The sequence below is a fragment of the Scophthalmus maximus genome, chromosome 6 (assembly GCF_022379125.1).
Source record: "Scophthalmus maximus strain ysfricsl-2021 chromosome 6, ASM2237912v1, whole genome shotgun sequence".
Classification (NCBI taxonomy): domain Eukaryota; kingdom Metazoa; phylum Chordata; class Actinopteri; order Pleuronectiformes; family Scophthalmidae; genus Scophthalmus; species Scophthalmus maximus.
The window spans coordinates 14084413-14099698 of NC_061520.1; the positions used below are offsets into that span (position 1 = coordinate 14084413).

The window sequence follows — 15286 nt, forward strand, 5'->3', positions numbered from 1 at the left end:
GGGTGTAGCTTTAGGGCTGATCAATAACAACATACTGTCTGGTGTTATATTTAGATATTTTTTCGTAATCTAAAGTACACGAGAAAACACATTTGATAACTAGAATTTCATATCAATGAATCACCAAAAAGCCATTTGACTGAATGAGATGAGTTAGTAGTTAACTTCTTATCTTAAAATTAACTGGCAACTATTTGGACAATTCAATAATCAATAGTCACTAACCAATAATGTCAAATAGTTGCTGGTTCCAGCTCCACATTTCATCAAGTGCAGTTTGAGGATCTTGTACTTTGAGTATCAAATACTCCACTAGAGGGAAACATTTAACACACAAACCTGAAGTATAAAGACATTTCTTGTATATTAAACTGTTTCCCAACCCTTTTGATTTGATGACCCATAACAAGATGAAGAAGAAAAAGTAGTGATTACTTGAGGTCCCTGGTCAAGTTTTGGAACAACTGGATTAAATACCTAACTCAATAGGAATTGGGTAAAACAACCAGTCACGGTATTCACTATCTAATAATGTAGGGTAGAGGAAGACCCTGGGAGCCAGGTGAGGAAGAAAGGAAAACTTCAAAAGGGAAATTTGTGACTCCGGTGCAGTATCCTGCTTATCATGTCCTTCTCTCTTGTCCTTTATCTGATTCTCCCCAGAAGGTACAGAGCAACTGGAACTGCCCCGCCTGGGTGGAATAACAGTAAAGAAGAGGTGAAGTGCCCTGACTTGACTGGCCGGAGCTGTTCTACCCACAAGAAGATGAAAAGGTGTCGTCAGAAACTGACTAGATTTAATCTCAGAGGTGTTTGGCTGCTCTGTAATACTGTGTAATGCAGGGAAATAACATGATTCTACAGAATAAGCTGTTGACCTGTCCAAAGGTTCTGGCGTGCATTTTTGTTTAACTGAGCTTCATGGCTAAGCATCAGGGGTCAGAGGTCTGTGGTGTTTTTCCACCGAAAACGTGCTGTTTCAAATTCCCTCAGAGATCAATAATTACCGAACACCCTTTTCTAACCGTGGTGTACCATTGGTGGATCGTGACAGGCAAAGACAGCCCAGAAGCCAATGGGGCAGGAAGGCGCAGAGTGATCGCCCTCAAATCTTTTCAAGCACACAGCCTTCCTCTCCGCAGAGGTTCATTTTCAGTGAGGGTGAGAGCTGCTTTCAGTCTCCAGTCAGTTTTCTGTCTCCTGGTCTCTGCTCAAGTGTGTTGCACAGATAAAATACCCAACAGGATGTCTAATTTAAAGGAGATATGCAGTGGTTTACCTCTGGACCCTTTGCCACTTAACCGGGGAAGAGATCCCAATGTGCCCCACGCACCTATCAGGACCCCAAACCTCACAGCCGAGGAGGAGAGGGTGAGTAGATACACTAACGATTTCTGTGCATCCATCCACTTTGTTACTCAATCATTTCTAAATCAGTATTCCAGGTGCTGGACAAACTTTATCCTATCAATGGCCATTTAAATTTTAGTTGCATCCTTCAAGGCCCATACTAAATTACTGAACACATTCCACACAAACCTCTCGGGTTTGGGGTTTTGGCTGGAACTGCTTCTCTGTGGGGTCTGATATCAGATGAAAGTCATAATGATGATGTTTTCACAGGTTTAGGTCTGTCGGCCTCGAGCAAACTGACTCTTTACAACAGTCAGTTCTGAAACAAAAAAATTATTGCTTTTATTATAATTGTTTTGTAGTTGCTTTGCTCCATTTTTGAATTTTTTCACTGGCTGGATTAAATTGTCTGGCAGGCTGTTATAAGGCCCGGGGGCTGACGGTTCTCCACCTCTGCCTTATCGCACGACTAAATGCAACAGAGCCGTCATTGATGTCATTGATTAGAACAAGTCAAAATGCTTTCTGAAAAAAAAGAAGTTTATAAAGGAATGTAACACACTGAGCATACACTAGCTGGGCTGTGATCAAATTATAAATGTGTCAGATAAACAAGCACAACTGACATTGTGCCTTACTGTGTACTCTGTCTTATTGCATCACCACAGTTTACTCATGGGCCGTCCTAAAATAATTGATTATTCTCTAAGGTCCTCAACTGATTCCCCACACAGAGCAAAGGGATCAGTCAATAATTAAGAGAGAGAGATACAGATACAGAGCTCTGCCTCTCACAGCATTTTAGGAAGAACAAAGGACAATTTCATTTCTGCTTGTCTGTCTGACTCTTCTGAAACTCTGAGTTCACTAACCCACTGTGAATCCCTCTTCCCCCTAGTTGGCGTTGAGAAATGCCCTGCGATATTTCCCTCCCTCTCACCACGCAACACTTGCATCTGAATTTGCTCAGGAGCTGCGGCAGTACGGGCACATCTACATGTACCGCTTCTGCCCGACTTTACACCTGAGGTGAGGCAACCTGAGCATGAGGGCCTGACTGAAAATTCAGTTCTTGGTTGCCAATGCTAGTATTGATAATTGAATGTAAAAATAATCTGAAGATATTTTTGCAGAAAATATTTTCAGAAACAATCCTGTGACACGGGAATGTACCAACACAGGCGATTTTACAGTTGAACCGCAAACATTCAAAGATGACAGTAACAGCAAATGTGAAATTTGATCAGCAAATTTTGTTAACTTAAATGAATCAATAGAATAACAACTTTATTTATGCAAATGCAGATATAATATATGTCTCTTTTTCCAATATTAGTCAAACAGTCTGGCTGGAATATGGATCAGACTCTGCAGACGATTCCCTCTACATGCTGTTGACATTTATATTTACTCTTTTGGAGCAACTTGAGTTACCAACCAATTTGCCGCTGAATCCTGTTCAGGCAACATAGTACATGTTACATTGACATTACATTTTTCTCTTATGATGCCATCATCCATTCTGTCCTCTTTCCCCAGAGCGTACCCCATAGATCAGTACCCATGCCGCACACGTCAAGCTGCCTCTATAATGTTGATGATCATGAACAACCTGGACCCAGCTGTTGCTCAGGTGAGCTTCATCCATAGCTTGTATTAACTTAGCAAAGCTAAACATGATAAATGTCTTTGTGAAATCCTGTGTTTCATTTGTTTTTGTTGGGGTTTTTTCTGCATTTTTTAGTTTCCTCAGGAGCTTGTCACCTACGGAGGCAACGGGCAGGTGTTTAGTAACTGGGCCCAGGTACTTATGTTTTTTTCGTGTGAGTTTGGCAAGGATGTGTTTATTGTGTATATTGTGTATATTGATGATTTGTGTGTGTGCCGGGTGCAGTACTGGCTGGTGATGCATTACCTGAGTGAGATGACGGAGGAGCAAACTCTGGTCATGTACAGCGGTCATCCCATGGGCCTGTTCCCCAGCCTGCCTTCCTCACCTCGAGCCATCATCACCAACGGCATGGTAACTACACAACACACACACATCTGACTGAAGGAACTGACACACTGATAACAGGAAAAGTTCAGTAATTTCCTTTGCTTCTTTTAGGTTATTCCAAATTACTCTTCCAGAGACCAGTATGAAAAGATGTTTGCCCTCGGCGTTTCAATGTAAGTTTTAAAGGTGCCTTACAACTGTCAGGCACGTTATCAAGTAGAGTAATGATTGTGTAAGATTTTCTTTAGTTTTTTATCAAGCCTGTTATGTGCAGACAAGTAAACTGTGAACTCTTTGTGCATTTTCAGGTACGGTCAAATGACAGCGGGCAGCTACTGCTATATTGGACCTCAAGGGATTGTTCATGGCACAATGGTATGTGATATTAAAAAGGAGATGCACACACACAACCCCTTGTATTTACCTAAAGAAAATTTGGATGACCTTAGGCAATTGGTGTAACAAGATGATAAAACCCTTCACAAAACAATTTTCAGTGTTTTTTTCGTTTTGTTTATTGCTATTATTTTGGTTAATACTGGACAGTTTCACCTCTTCAAGCCTTTGTTCACACGCTTTGGATGAACTCACAGCACATAAACATATATGACCTGTGATGAGGGGTCACGAGTCAAATATAAATCATAACAGTTAGTGTACACTTTGCTTGCAGCTCTAATGTCTTTTCATCCGTGTCCTTGTGTTCGTCCGTGTAGCTGACTGTGCTGAACGCCGGCCGGAGGTACCTGGGCTCTGATGACTTGAGTGGCCGTGTCTTTGTGACCTCTGGCCTGGGGGGCATGAGCGGAGCTCAGGCAAAAGCTGCCGTCATCGCAGGCTGCATTGGTGTGATTGCAGAGGTAATTTCCTGTTAATACTGACTGCTGAGCAAGAATGGAGGAAGTCCTCTGTGTGTGCGTGTGATAGAGCGTGTTTTCTGTGCAGGTGGATGAGGCTCCTCTTAGAAAAAGACATGAGCAGGGCTGGCTGATGGAGGTCACGAGCAGCATGGAGCACTGCATTAAACGAATCAGGTAACAGACAGGACAAGATCATTCAGAATAAGCATTAATAAATCTTTATTTAAAATGTATCTACTTACTAATTTTACATTTTCAGTTTAATTGTTTTGAAACTGAATATATATCAAAACTGTCATTCTATACAATAGAATATAAAAAGAATTTGACCACCAAAGTATAAAACTGTCTTCAGCGCACCAATAAACAACAACGACGACGATCATAAAATCAAGCAAAAACATAAAAAACAGGTTGGAACTGCACACAACAAGATTTATTGTCATATCTGTAGTATGGATGTCACTTTGTGGAGTTAAGAATACTAATGTCACTTAAAAACATTGTTAGTTGCCAGAGGGGCTCTAAAGCGCCTCTCAGAGCTCAAAGGTTCAAACTGGCTGAGGAAAAGACTGGAGCTAGTTACATTTTAGGGACACAGGCACTGAAAGGTTATTATTTTGAATCTTACAGAGAGGCCAAGAGCTCCAAGACTCCCCTCAGTCTTGGTTACCACGGCAACATCGTCGACTTGTGGTGAGTGAGATATTGAATCCAAAAAACAGCCCAGGTCTGCACCATTTCCCCCATTTATTCCAATCTCTTGTTATCTCTGTCGTCGTCATCCCCCCCCCATCCTTCTAACCAGGGAGAAGCTGCTGCAGGAGTTCGAGAGGACGGGGGATCTCCTGGTGGATCTGGGCTCGGACCAGACCTCCCTTCACAACCCATATAACGGAGGGTACTATCCGGTCCAGCTCAGCTTCCGTCAGGCAAACCAACTCATGTCAACTGATCATAACCGTTTCAAAACTGTAGTCCAAGAAAGGTTAGATTATTCGATTTGCTCATGGATATTTTCTGCCATGTGTAGGACCATTAATCTAAAATGTTGATTCATATACTTTCACAGCCTCAGGAGACATATAAAGGCCATCAACAAGCTCTCCGATGCTGGTATGTTCTTCTGGGACTATGGCAACGCTTTTCTCCTGGAGGCACAGAGAGCTGGTAAATAATTGTAACACACAAAGAATATTTCATCATTATCATTCAAGTCCATTTCTGAACAATAATGACCGTCGTGTTTATTGTTCTTTGTAGGGGCAGAGGTAGAAAAGGCTGGCGGAGGAGCGACAGAGTTTCGTTACCCCTCTTATGTACAGCACATTATGGGGTGAGACATTTTCTTTAGCTTTAACCCTGCTATTGAACTGTAGAAACTAGAAAAAGACACAAAAAAATACACCAGTTTTTTTCTTCTAGTGCTGAATTGACAATGATGCTGCTCTCCTTCTGTCTGTAACACAGAGACATTTTCTCTTTGGGCTTTGGCCCGTTTCGCTGGGTGTGCACGTCTGGCGATGCCCAAGATCTTGCTGTAACAGATGATATCGCTGCTACTGTCCTGGGGGACATCAGTGCCAACGCCACTGATCGCATCAGGCAGCAGTACAACGACAACATCCGCTGGATCAGAGAGGCTGGCAAACACAAAATGGTCCATAATTTTTGAGGGCAACTAATGTCTGTATTTTTTTTTTCTCGCAATGCAAATCACACAGATTGAGAATGACTTCAAGTGCGGATTTCCTCTCTGTATTTGTATAGGTTGTGGGATCCCAAGCCAGAATCCTCTACTCTGACCAGAGAGGAAGAGTCTCTATTGCTTTGGCGATCAACCAAGCCATCGCTGATGGAAGAGTTTCAGTAAGTGGCTAAAATGTCTGCTGAGAGGTTTATTTCATGTTTACCGCTGCATGGTATCCAAGTTTTCAATGGAGATTTTCAATCTGTGTTTTATTGTTTCTCTTGCTCAGGCTCCTGTGGTTATTAGCAGAGACCATCATGACGTTAGTGGCACAGACAGCCCCTTTAGAGAAACCTCTAATGTGTATGATGGATCTGCCTTCTGTGCAGGTTTGTACAATTCACTGCGCAACTGTAATGCAACTAAGGACTTTCCAAGGCAGTTTATTATGGCAACTTGTCTATTTTAGATTAATCAGTTTTGAACACCACAATAACTTCGACAAGATATTATATTACTTGTCATGGAGTGTGATAGATTTGCCAATATCAAGCAAGTTTTAAACTGTCTGCACGCTCTACATTTTCATATACACTTGATTGAAAACCAGAATGTCTGCTCATCATTTGTTGTCATTTTATCCTTTCTTCTGTGGACATCCGGTGAACTGAAAATAAAAGCTGGCCATTTGATGCCTACAAACTGGAGACTCTGGAAACTTCCCGACTAAAGATTTGAATTATCCAACATACATAAAGAAACAGCACAGAATCCACAGATGATCTGTTTCCAGTTACTACTGACATGATAATAGCTGAGATTGAGATTTTGCCCACAAATTCACAATCCTCCTTTTTCGCCTTTCACAGCTTTTCAGTGTCTCTTCATGTATGTATAAAGCTTATAATGTTCCCCGTAGACATGGCAGTCCAGAACTTTGTGGGTGATGCATTCAGGGGCGCCACGTGGGTAGCCCTGCACAATGGTGGTGGTGTTGGCTGGTAAGGCTTTCTGGAGATTCAGTGTATTAATGTGTGTGAATGTTCTTTATCAAAGCCCTTTATTATGAACCTCCGCTATCGCCTTGTCACTGCATTGTAACTTGATGTTACGCGTCCCCAACAGGGGTGAAGTGATGAACGGAGGATTTGGCTTGCTGCTGGACGGCTCAGAGGAGGCAGCAAAGCGAGCCAGTCTGATGCTCAACTGGGACGTGTCCAATGGGGTGAGAGTGTTTGAGAGAAGAGCGGCTCGCTAATCATTTATATTTTGCTCCGACTGCGGACGATTGCTGACTGGCAGGAAACTGTGTGTGTCTGTGTGCTGCAGGTGGCTCGACGCTGCTGGTCTGGAAACTCTCACGCATACGAGACCATCCAACGCACCATGGAGGAGCACAGGCAGCTGCGTGTCACCATGCCCTTTCCTGTAGAGGATGAGCACGTGCTGGACCGGGCCCTGCAGGGCTAACCAACACGTCAGCACAGCAGAGGAAGCCTGCAGCTTTGATCACTTAATCAGATGTGTCTGAACCAGGCTTTCTCCTAATAGTGCAGACTGCTAGAAATCACCAGCACAGACAGTTCAAACAAACCTGCAAAATACTTTGCCGTTACTACTTTAGTTAAAAAACCGACATAATGTAAAGCAGTCTACAATATTGAGCTTGACTGTCATTTAATAAACAAGCATTTTCTTTATTTTTTCATGCTGAAAATTAAACTCCAAGCTACTAAAGTGTACCTCCTGCAGTATACGAGTCATTACTGTTTAGATCTACGAAAAGTATTTGTCAACCATCATGTCACGGATTAATGGTAGAAACTTTTAATTTAATCTTTAAATATTTTGTTCATTTTATATTATAGGAACATATTTAGTTCTATAAATGAAACTGAGAGGTTTTCTGGTGCCAAAGTCAAGATGTTGGTCACAACTGACTGCTCCAAAACAAAAGGTTGGATTTTGTCCTTAAATGCACATGTTTTCTTTATGCATGCACAAGTTTTTGTTAAACAAGAAGCACCTTTCCAAACAAAAGCAGATTACCGAGATAAAAATCACAATACTTGCTATCTGTTGTCACAACATGGCTTTTATATAAATATTAATAACTGTCTGAGAGCTGTTCCACTTCACGTCCACCCACACCTGCGATCTGCACCCATTGGACAGTACCAGCTGTCAATCACAAGGTATCCACGCCCCAAGGCATTCTGCGCGTCATTGTCTACTTGACTCGAAATGGGACCATAATTGAACTAAATGAACGAAGGACTTCTGTAGAAACAGACTTATTTTTCCAACCGCCCTCTGCTGGTCATTCTATTGAATAGGTTTCAGGCACTTCCGCATTGGCCTCATTTTCCGAACCCGGAGTCTACGTCCATTTGCATTCTACAGTGTGGTCGATAATGGCTTTGACATTCTGCATTTATGTGGGTTTTGCTTTTATCAGAATGGAATGTAGTGAGGATATTGATGACTCACAGGTGGAAAAAATCTATTAAGGAAAAAACTGCAAGGGCATAAATCTAATTAATTACATTACATAACCTGAGCTATGATTCCCCATGATACGCACCAACTCCTCATTCCTACGACCCTGGACGTGGAACCATTACCAGACACATTTTATTTCTGGTCCTCATAGAGCCCATGCTCTACATGCTGGCCGCCTCCCGTGCGTCTTTACGCGTGGTTGTTCCTTTAAGAGAACCGACCCAGCGTCTCTCTGTACTGAATGGATGAATTTGAGCCGCTCCGCACTGACGTAAGGGAGTTGAGAGGTTGTTGTACCCTGCAGGAAGAGACATATAACCCGCGGTGAGGACCAGACTGAGCCACCATAACTTTTCGCTTTGTGTTTCCCTTTACGCCGTGTATTGTGTTTTATTACACTACAGCCCCGTGTTCAGTTGGACTGTCGCAGTTCTCTGCGCCAACGTAACGGTACGACTTCAGACCTCCGCCCTTTTCTTTACACCACGGAGGATTTATAGGTTGTGTAGCCTACTTTCTGTTTTCTTTTTCTGTTCTTGTACAGTGATCAAAGTGGATCGAGATGTTCCGTCTGGAAGAAGTGAAGTCTTCCGGACACACGCAGATGGACTAACATGATACTAGTTCTTTTCTGTGGCTGAGGCTGGTGACATCTGCTCTGCAACACTAACGGATTTTTTCTTCTTTTTTTTTACTGGGAGAAGAAAAAAAAAATATGCATCATAACCAGGAGGAGCAGTCGGGAAATCCAATTACTGCGCAACACGGGACAGCGCATCACAGTGACTCCGGCAGCCCGGGCAGCAGCTCCGGCGGCGGCCTCACTGACCTCCAGCCACCTGCTTACTCCAAACTGGATTTTAGAAGAAATGCAGTGACGGACGACTATAAAGTCACAGCTCAGGTTCTCGGCCTGGGGATCAACGGTAAAGTGCTGGAATGTTACTGCAAGAACACCGGAGAGAAATGTGCCCTGAAGGTGTGTGAGTGTTCATCTGATCTGCTGTGAGATCTACCCAGTCCACTGAAGCCTGCTGTCACTGGAAAAAAAGAGAGAGACCATCAATTATTCATTTCTCATCCATCTTTGTGGTCCCCACTGCACTGTTTGTCTTATACTGTGCAGGGATTACATTTATTCTCTGCAGATCTTCTACGTCTATTAGAAGTTTTACTTCCATTAATAGTTCCCAGTGTTTTACATGATTATAATCATGCGTCGCAGATGAAATATCAAATCATGGAGCGGTTTCCGCATCCCAGACAGTGATGTGCTGTCTGGGATGTTCTGACACAGTTTCCTCTCTACTGCTGTGGACAATGATCTGCTCTGTTAAAAAACATCTGTGCCTTTGACATTTAACCAAAGTAAAAAAATCTGCATTTTCACCCATTTACTCAACATGAAGTACTCTGCAGAAGAGTGGTAGTGGTGAGAAATCCAGGAACTGGTAAGTCATTAAACTGGCTGCAGCAAAGCCTTAAGAAAAAAGACAAACAGGAAGAGCGTGTCGCCTCCACACGTTTTCATTGGAATATCTTTTAGTGGTATAAGCCACAACCGAAAAGGCCTGATAGATAAAATATGAGATAGCTCTCTCTCTGAGTGAGTGATGTTGGTCATGATTTGTTTATAGATGCTTTGGTGGACGGTCACACCAATATAAACCCTTATACTAAGCTTTCTTCAGCCTCTGGAGCTCAAAATTCATTTTCTAGTCCAAAAGGATTAGGGCCGGGGGTCTGCATGTCTGGGAACAGAGGATATCCTCCTCCCATATTTGTGATACAACTGCTGCAGCACTATGTTTCCATCTTAAAATATTAACTCTTCATTTTCTTTTTCTCATTGGAAATTACTGCCCAGCAAACAGCTGTGGATTAATGGCTTTTATAGTGGCCATTAACAGTAACAGTGCTTTAGTGACTTCATGCTGGGGCGCGTTAGTGTCTGTGTGTGTTTATTGATTTCTTGGCAAAGATGTGCCACAAATTTTTAAAAAATCAATCAAACTTGTCTCTCTTAGACACTCTGATATGCAAATATGCTGGTGGATACATTCAGACGTATCAAAATCAGAACATGTTCTCTAATACATATTTGTGATGGTTCACTGTGACTCTGTGTCTGTGGAGCAGATTCTGTATGACACTCCTAAAGCTCGACGGGAGGTCGAGCTGCACTGGCGAGTGTCCGGAGGTCCCCACATCGTCCCGATTCTCAGCCTGTACGAGAACATGCACCAAGGGAAGAAATGCCTCCTCATTATAATGGAGTGGTGAGCGCTACAAGCACTACATTGGTTGTTTTCTGCTCATTTCAAGGCTGTAAAGGAAGTGCAATGCAAAAACAAATTGTGTCAATTTGGTAATGTGAATTGGAAAAATTGTTTTTAAGCAGAGACAGACTGAATAAGGTCACATGCTATTATGACGCAATGCTATTGTATCTGAGAAATTCTCTTTCTGACACTTTCCTCCTTAACAAGGTATTTATCAGAGTGAAGTTATTGGAATATGGAAAGCTTTTCTGATTCATGGCTATGGTATAAGCTGCACTTTGAAACTAACCTAAAACGAACGCTGAGCAGACAGAACCAAGTTCCGCCTGATTACACCATCATCTTGTCTGCACCTGGTCTGTAGGTTGGACACATCTGAACAGTAAATAATGAGCCGCAATGACTTGCTTTGTTATCAAGTGGTGAACAGTGGAGGTTTGTTCCCCGAGCTGCCCCGGTTCTGATCTCGTTGTTAATTCTTCCTCAGCATGGAAGGAGGGGAGCTGTTCAATCGCATTCAAGCCAGAGGGGACCAGGCCTTCACGGAGAGAGGTGAGCTGGAGTTTGCATCATGCAATTAAAAATCTTTGAGTTTCTATAATGTTGCTTGTACCGGTACATCTATGCCATCTCTGTCCATCAGAGGCTTCAGAGATCATGCATGACATCGGCACGGCCATCGAGTTCCTGCACCACATGGACATTGCCCACAGAGATGTGAAGGTACTGACACAATTATTCACCACAGAAAAATGTGCGGACAGTTTCCGAGCTAAGTGGATTTATTCAAATCCCCATCTTTCATCTCATTCTCATTAACTGAATAGCCTGAGAACCTGCTCTACACCACCAAGGAGAGTAACGCCACACTAAAGCTCACCGACTTTGGCTTTGCAAAGGAGACAACACTACACAACTCTCTCCAAACTCCCTGTTATACCCCGTATTATGTTGGTGAGTGTTTACTCTCATGTGGAAGTACAAACCAGAAGTTAAGCTGCATGTTTCCTGTAGAATAAATGTGTGACTCCGGGAATAGTTTAAGCGATAAGATTGCTGTCATTCACCCTCATGTTGTCCATGTGTGTCTGCACGTTGAGCTGCTTTTCACCTGAGTGTCTTCCATTCTCCACATGTGTGTGTTTATTTTTCTGTATCTGCTTGTGCATTCAGCCCCTGAAGTGCTTGGGCCAGAGAAATATGACAAATCATGTGACATGTGGTCTTTGGGCGTGATCATGTATATTCTGTGAGTATCACGTGCGTCTATTAAACTGTTTCCGCTGAATGAAATGTTTATAGCTACTCTGTTTTATTGCATATTGACATTCAACTCTGCACATTGAAGAGGACACCAAAGTAATATGGACTTCTCTTCTGTTCTCTAGTCTGTGTGGCTTTCCTCCGTTCTACTCAAACACAGGTCAGGCCATCTCTCCTGGCATGAAGCAGAGGATCAGATTGGGCCAATACGAGTTCCCCAACCCTGAGTGGGTTGATGTTTCCGAGGAAGGTCAGACCTTGCACATAAAGCGTATTTGTTAAACAGCAAAAAGATGTTGGAAACAAATCTTTCCCCTTAACCCCGGAATGCATGTACCAACCTAATCACGTGCTTCAAAACGATTGAAAACAACCTGCACTTTGTCTCCATTTACAATTACATGCAAGATTAGATTTCTGACACAAATTAGCTGTGATATTGAGGAAATTCTGCAACTTGATGTGAATTATTCTTTTTCACTGGTTTGCGAATTTGATGATTGAATAATTTTGAGAACACAACACATTCCGTCACATTTTCTCAGAACTGGTGTCAGAGAAACACTCTAACATAAACTGTATAATTTAAATTCCTCAACAAAAGAACTTTCTAGTGGAAATCCTGAGGTTGTTGTCAATGATGTCCTCTGCAGCCAAACAGCTCATCATTCAGTTACTGAAGACAGACCCCAATGAAAGGATGACCATTGGACAGTTCATGAATCATCCTTGGATTAGTGTAAGTTAATACTTTATAAGCCTTGTGACTATAAAGGCCTGTCATTGTCCACCTGTATTCATGTCTCTTCGTGTTCTTCATACCACAGCAGTCAATGGTGGTTCCTCCGACACCCCTTCACACCTCTCGTGTTCTGACGGAGGACAAGGAGCTGTGGGACGACGTGAAGGTGTGAGACTCGTTCTATTTGAATGTTTAAATCGATGTTTCCATCTTCTGATGATGTCCATGTCAGGATGTCACCACAAGGTGGAAGCAATATGTCAGATTTGCAGCACAGAAAAAAACATCTCTGTCTTCCAACAGGAGGAAATGACCAGCGCTCTGGCCACCATGCGAGTGGACTACGACCAGGTGAAGATCAAGGACCTGGACACGTCCAATAACCCTCTGCTCAATAAGAGACGCAAGAAGCCCACGCCCGGAGGAGCCGAGCGGGCTGATGGAGGAGATGGAGCTGGAGGTGGGGGAGTTGTGTGTAATAGCCACAGAGAGGTGACATTTTCTGAACAAGTAGCATAAAGAAGTCAGGATGAGCTACATTATCCCGTGTCCGTTGGATTTGTTTACTTTTTCTCCTTTTTTTATATCACTGCACTCAATAGTCTAATGAATGTCATTTATGAGCACAAGGCTAACATTTGAAATAAAATTGTGCTTTTTTATGTTTTAACGATGTGTGTTTTGTCACTTTTGTAAATGACAATACATTTTTACTGTGTTTGTGTCACACACAGAATAATTTGGATAAACCTTGGTCTTTGAAAACTCTCAGGTCATCCAGGTCACGGTATAGTTCCAGGTCTATTGGGTGATTATTTCTCCCTTGAGAGTAAACTGAAGCGTGAGAAATTAAACCTTTCTTGTTGTAAACAAAGAAAGACCGCAATACTACATCAAAATATTATGTCCAACAGGGGATTTTGTCTGGCACAATCATAGCACATTAAAACCATAAGAGGTCAAAGTGTTAGCCGACATTTCCGCTCACTTGAAATGCCTTCCTCTGAGAGGCTCTGCCAAGCCATTAATGCTGCCTGTTGTACAGGAATCTATGGCTTTGGGAAAAATTGTTAACTTTTTCAGTAAGATGTTGAATGAAAGGAGAAAAAAAAACACAAGAGCTTCAGAGAGCATTTGCAATTCCAATTTGTTTACAACTGCAGATTCACGATTCATGGGTAAGAAAGACTCACCTGTGTTGAGTAAAAAGAAAAGAGTGGAGAGCCCTGACACCAAAACAGTTTCTCAAATGATATAAAATGGGTTTGTCTGCTGAGGAGAATTAAAGTGGATCATTCCTGAGCATCATCAGCCACTGAAAAGAGGCCACCGGTCTCCCTGAGGAGCAGCCTCTGCAGTGTAGCTATGTGAAACTAAACCACAATGTCTCAGTCACAAAAAAAATGTGGAAAAATCTTAATCTGCCGCATAAAAAAGTTTGGGTATGAACTTGTCTTGGCCAGAAAATAACCAATGATCACTGACTAGACTTCATACCTTTTAAAGAAGATTCTGCTGCACAAGCAGGGAAGAGGCTTCAAAACTCAACAGAGTAGAAATAGTTTTTGCACTTGTGTAATAATACAAGACAATAATTATAATAATAATAATGATGATGATAAAAAATGATAGTAATAATATTATTCAGTGATAAACCAGTCAATCCTCATTAGTAACAATGAGTCCTTTACATTTGAATGCTTGAGGGTAACAGCATACATAAGTTCTAATTAGTGATATGCACAAGCAATATAAAATCATACCTAAACTACAGAGAATGTATATTCAATTGGTTCATGTACCATGAAACAAAAAACCCCCAGAGAAAACAGTAATACACGACTGGTGTATTTCAGCTGATCAAAACGACAGTAGCCCAGGCGCTAGAGGCCCAAGAGACCCGGGTTGAGAGACTAGGCTGCTGTGTCGTGGTGCGTCGCACTGAGGATGAATTTGGGTTCTGCTTCGCGTCTCTACTGTGTCAAGGTGAGAGGAACTACAGAAGTGATTAGAGATACTCCACCCACTCACAGCAGCACAGACACTGAAACGTGTATACCACTGACCTTGATAAAGAAACAGTACATTGTGTCCTAATACAAGTTCAACTGTTCTGTACAGCTTGTACAGTTTCCAAATCATTGCTGTTATTTACTAGTAACCCATAGGGAGTCTTGTCATGTTGGGTGCACCTACAGTAGATTAGCCTGTTATGAGACTCCCTGCATGGAGCAAAAGTTGACTGCGTTGGTCCAAGAGACTGTACGTAAAATGGATGACACGACAGCTCCCCAAAAGTAAAGCCGAATCATCTTGTTCGGCCCCTGGTGCCTCATAACGACGCTGAAAAAATAAATTAATAAATAAATAAAGCAAACCCATTACACTTTTTTCTAGCATTATTAACCCCTGACGTTTTTGTTTTGGTTCACTCTCCCAAATGCTCAGCAAGGGCATAGAGACAAAAACAATGGCTAGTTGGTGAAGTTAGTGCAGAGCATTTAGCAGCTGAAAGATCAAATATTAACCTCGCAGGGGCTGGTGGAGACCAAATACAGGGCTAAAAACAAAAACAGGCTGAATGTTGGACTTAAC

At 42.3% G+C, this 15286-nt stretch overlaps 2 protein-coding genes across 4 annotated transcripts; both read left to right on the forward strand.

Moving 5' to 3' along the window:
* Positions 1–1064: 1064 nt before the first annotated feature.
* On the forward strand, positions 1065–7644 carry uroc1 (urocanate hydratase 1). The gene is made up of 19 exons (XM_035630843.2): positions 1065–1371; positions 2252–2382; positions 2893–2986; positions 3098–3157; positions 3248–3376; positions 3464–3525; positions 3661–3727; positions 4069–4212; positions 4298–4386; positions 4846–4908; positions 5021–5200; positions 5285–5382; positions 5476–5548; positions 5683–5872; positions 5983–6081; positions 6192–6291; positions 6822–6903; positions 7028–7127; positions 7232–7644. Exons 1-19 carry the CDS (start codon positions 1246–1248, stop codon positions 7370–7372), a joined length of 2028 nt encoding a protein of 675 aa, XP_035486736.1. The 5' UTR covers positions 1065–1245; the 3' UTR covers positions 7373–7644.
* Positions 7645–8483: 839 nt separating this feature from the next.
* Positions 8484–13361, forward strand: LOC118309112 (MAP kinase-activated protein kinase 2). Of its 3 annotated transcripts, none has more exons than XM_035630846.2 (11): positions 8484–8854; positions 9109–9383; positions 10544–10683; positions 11174–11238; positions 11330–11409; positions 11514–11640; positions 11860–11935; positions 12075–12199; positions 12603–12688; positions 12777–12857; positions 12995–13361. In XM_035630846.2, the coding sequence occupies exons 2-11, from the start codon at positions 9120–9122 to the stop codon at positions 13208–13210; spliced, it is 1260 nt and encodes a 419-aa protein (XP_035486739.1). In that variant the 5' UTR covers positions 8484–8854; positions 9109–9119; the 3' UTR covers positions 13211–13361. The 3 variants fall into 3 exon arrangements, with proteins under 3 accessions (XP_035486739.1, XP_035486740.1, XP_035486738.1); XM_035630847.2 differs by having other exon boundaries at positions 8484–8728; XM_035630845.2 differs by having other exon boundaries at positions 8490–8854; positions 8949–9383.
* Positions 13362–15286: the final 1925 nt, after the last annotated feature.